The sequence below is a fragment of the Mastomys coucha genome, unplaced genomic scaffold (assembly GCF_008632895.1).
Source record: "Mastomys coucha isolate ucsf_1 unplaced genomic scaffold, UCSF_Mcou_1 pScaffold13, whole genome shotgun sequence".
NCBI lineage: Eukaryota > Metazoa > Chordata > Mammalia > Rodentia > Muridae > Mastomys > Mastomys coucha.
Window position 1 is genome coordinate 76,464,032 of NW_022196895.1, and position 4,024 is coordinate 76,468,055.

The 4,024-nt window shown below is 49.6% G+C and overlaps 1 protein-coding gene across 6 annotated transcripts in view; it reads right to left on the reverse strand.

Moving 5' to 3' along the window:
* Positions 1–4,024, reverse strand: part of Nfatc1 (nuclear factor of activated T cells 1) — a 131,845-nt gene that overhangs the window by 98,251 nt on the left and 29,570 nt on the right. For all 6 annotated transcript variants that reach the window (XM_031366137.1, XM_031366136.1, XM_031366139.1 and 3 more), the window contains exon 3: positions 1,583–1,742. In XM_031366137.1, coding sequence (XP_031221997.1) covers positions 1,583–1,742 — 160 coding nt within the window. The remainder of the gene's footprint in view (positions 1–1,582; positions 1,743–4,024) is intronic.

The following is a 4,024-nucleotide window of genomic DNA, read 5'->3' on the forward strand; positions in this document are numbered from 1 at the left end:
CCCCCCCCCCCACCCAGAGCCACTTGCCTATAAGATCCAAGTAAGTGGAGGCACCCGGGCGTTATCTCTCCACTTACTTCCCTTCCTTTCTTTAACAGACTTATTTCCTCTCCTATTAAAATCTGTTCCATTCAGCAATAATGCACTTTCATTCAGCGAAAGCCACAGCAGGAAGGGAGAGGTAAATGCCTGTAGTTACCCAGCACAGCTGAAGGCGGGCTCTACCTGACCTCTTCCACCTGCGAAGGGTAGAAACTTAAAATGTCAAGCCGGCTGCTGTGTACCGATGTCCCCAGCATTTTATCACATCAAGCAGCTAACAAAGTAGGTATTAATTGGCATCAAGCACACAGGCCACAAATATCACCTTAATATCACCCACAAGCGCCGCTAAAGTGCTTCATTTCTGCACCTCGCCCGGCTCATTCCATGAGGCTGATTGCCGCGTTGGCAAACAGCCATTTGTCTCCATGGCCTCCTGCCTTGCCAGCTCTTTATTTACCTAAATGGAATAAAATAAAAGTGCAGGGTGCCCCGCGGAGTGCCCCTTCCAGTTTGCATCAGTCCTGAAATAACAGGGTTGGGCACCCAGGTTTATGATGTTGGGATACTGGGGTAAAGAGCTCTCCATAACACCATGTGACCAGAGTCAGCCAGAGAGCGAGCATTTCTTGGTGGCACTTAAAACAGCAATGTCTGGGAGCTTAAAGCTCACAAGGGGAACGGGTGTGACAAAGAGAAGCAAAGACAAACTCACACAGCCCATTGGGATGTCACTCTGATGGTCGAGAAAGATCAAGCTGGACCTGTGACGTTAACCAGGCTTCTGACTTTCCAGTGAGCCTCCTGGCCGCCATGGGTAAGCACTATATCACCACACCGAGTATCTTTCTTCCTCAAAGTGCCACAGGTGTGACTGTGCCCATCACAGCCACCTTTCCCTCAGAACGCCATCTCATAACCCGCTCCCTCAGACCCCACCCCCTAACACCTCCAGGCTGAGATGCAGAGGCTGCCCCGGAGACCTGAGGCCTGGTGCTTCTACCAATTCCACGCGTGTGGTGTGGGTGGAGAACACACATCAGCTCCAGGGTCAAAGACTTAGACAGAGAACAGAGTTGCAGAACAGTTGGTGCAACGGAGCCTGGTCTGTGAGTAAGTCTGTTCTGGGCAAACCTTTAACCAGTTATAGATGTAATGAAAAGCACTGTATGGTACGTGCAGACAGCCTTTGGCTCACAATGGTCCCACTTACAGCCCCTCTGTGAGGAGAGGAGGGGCTGATGCTCTGCTTCTGCAGTGCCTCCGAGAACACGCGCTGTCAGCGAGGTACGGTGGACACGTTTTGACTTTTGACATTTTCCGTTCATCGGGGCCTCACTGGGACATCACTTTACTGTAGATGAGGAACATTTCTACTGAGGAGGAAGTCGGACATGCTGTATAGCTAATGTTTGACCAGCAGGCTCTGAGGTGACTGTGTTTAAAGTCGGAGGGAAGCCCCTAGCTGTGACTCCAAAACTGTTTTAGGCTGAGAAGTGCCAAGGCATGAGCTATTGGTAGGTCGGATCAGAAGCCATACCTGCACAACGGGGTGTCCTCCAGCTGAAGCCTTCACAGCCCCCCGGCTGCCTTCCGTCTCATAGTGAGCCCTGTGGTGAGACTTGGGCTGCACCTCGATCCGAAGCTCGTATGGACCAGAATGTGATGGCAGCTGCCAGTCGAGGGCAGGCAGGGATGGGCTGCAAAGAAACAGAGGGGCTTTAAGTACACCAAGACAGAGCTGCTCCTGCCGCACCTGAGGCGCCATCCACGGATCAGCCCTCGCAGCTGTCAGACAGACACCCGTCAGCATCCTGATGGGGGGGCGAAGAGTCCATAAGATCACATGATTACTGTGCAATCATGTGTGGTCATTGCTTGCCAGTATTTCATGAATTAAAGAAGTCAGCCAGCCTTTAAAATGCTAACCTCATCTACTGCCCAGAGCCATGGAAGTGGTGCAGGCACAGCTTGTTTGTAGGCAGGAGAGCCAGGCAATGGGCCTCTGGGTACTCTTTGCTAGGAACAGCAAGGGTAGCTTTCCTTCTCTAGAGAAAGCCCTGAGAGGCACCCTTGGCCAAATGGGGCTCTAAGGATATCTTCCTTCTGCAATGCCAAGTTACAGCGGACCCAAGAGAAAGAAGGAACTGCTTGGCCCAATCCCCCCTCTAGACTGCAACGTCCCTTGTTTTCAGCCCAGTCCTAACAAGAGGCACCTGTGTTTGTTACCATTCGGGTACAAGCTCGGTCATCCCTCTAGGAATCTGACCTCACAAACACGTAATAGTAAGTGGACCGAGTGCCTGCATCTGCCCAGCACAGAGGCAGGCCAATGGCACAAGCTTGGCTCATCTGCAGAGCAACATCACAGAAGGGGCAGGCCTTCTGGAAGTGCTGCTGTGCACTTAGAAGCTCACACTAGGCCTGGCAGGGCCGTTTCCTGTGTATGTCATACACCCCAAGCTTGTTGGGCGGAAGGGAGAGAATCAGAGCAGAGGGATAGGCCAGAAGGGAGACTGGCATCCCAGGGAAGGCATCCCATGGGAGCAGAGCAGACTCCTGCTTCAAGGAGAGGACGTGATTCCAGGACTGTAGGGCCACACGCCTCAGAGCCAGAGGCAGACTGCAAAACACCCCACACCTTAGAGTGTTTCCTTTATATGCATATACGTTTCTTACATCTGCACCGAAAGACTACTTCGCTGTGGACAGAAAAAGAAAGAAAAGCAAGCTTCACAATAAAAAGGACTAGTTTCAACCCCTAGGAAAAATCTTAAAGAGTGAGTGACACAGACAGACAGATAGACAGGTAGGCAGACAGGCAGACAGGCAGACAGAGAATGATGAAAAGGGGCAGAAAGAAGGATCATTTACACATTAAAGATTGCCAACTCGGATTGAAAAATTTCACAGTACATCGGACAGCTCTCCACAAGACTGCATCTTAGATCAGAGATGGGGACCAGGCTGGGGGAGGAAACCTGGCTAAAGACATTTGCCCATTGCTGCCACCCTGGGGTCTGGACTGCAGGGTGTCAGCATGAACCTGCTGCCCACAGGGTCTCTGACATCAGAACCGAGGGCTGTGGTTGCCTGTGGGAGCTGTGCACTCAGGACTGACCAGCAGTTTTGTACTTCAGACGCATCTTCGATTCAGTCCCATCTTGCCAAGAGTTACACTCAGTCAACCCAGAAAACAGCCTGCTAGGTAGGCCTCGGAGACCCCTTGGTTTGTATAAATGGTGTAATACGAAGTTACCTACACACTTTAAAATCTTATATCACATATGACCGACCTAGAGACATTGTGGATAGGCACACATTTTATACAAAAGGGGAATGTCTTCACAACACATAGAATTTGGTATCCTGACTTTTGAAGAGAAAGGTCAAATTCTGAGCATCTTTGTACGTTGGTAAGAACGTTGTTTAATAACAGCAGCACAAATATTAGGCGAATATTACTGTGTGGCTAGACTTAGATTATTAGCCAGTCCATCGCTATTATAAACGCCATTGATTTAATGTCCACATAATTAAATCGGGGACTGTATCCTCACTGTCCTCACTGTCACTATCTATCCTGTCCTGACAACAGGGTCAGCATTTTGGGGTTCCTGAGGTATTAGCCTCATGCTTCCCAGAGGTATCAGGAAGCCCCCTGCCCCCTGCCCTGGCACCAACGTGTCATAGCGTCAGCCTTCTATACTTTATTCACTTCCAAGACTGCCCCTCAGGATGTTTTCATGAGCTGCTATTTACCTCTGCACTCACACCCGATCTCAACAGAGAGGAGTGGTTGGTCTGTAAAGACTGAATCCCAGTGTTAACAATATTGCTGACCCAGAGAAAACCTCTGGAAGTAACTGGTCCTTAATCACCTGCTTCATTTTGGTCCTGTGTTTTATTTTTTTGTTGTTGTTGTTGTTATTGTTGTTGGTTTTTTGTTTTGTTTTGTTTTTTTTTTTGGTTTTTTTTTTTT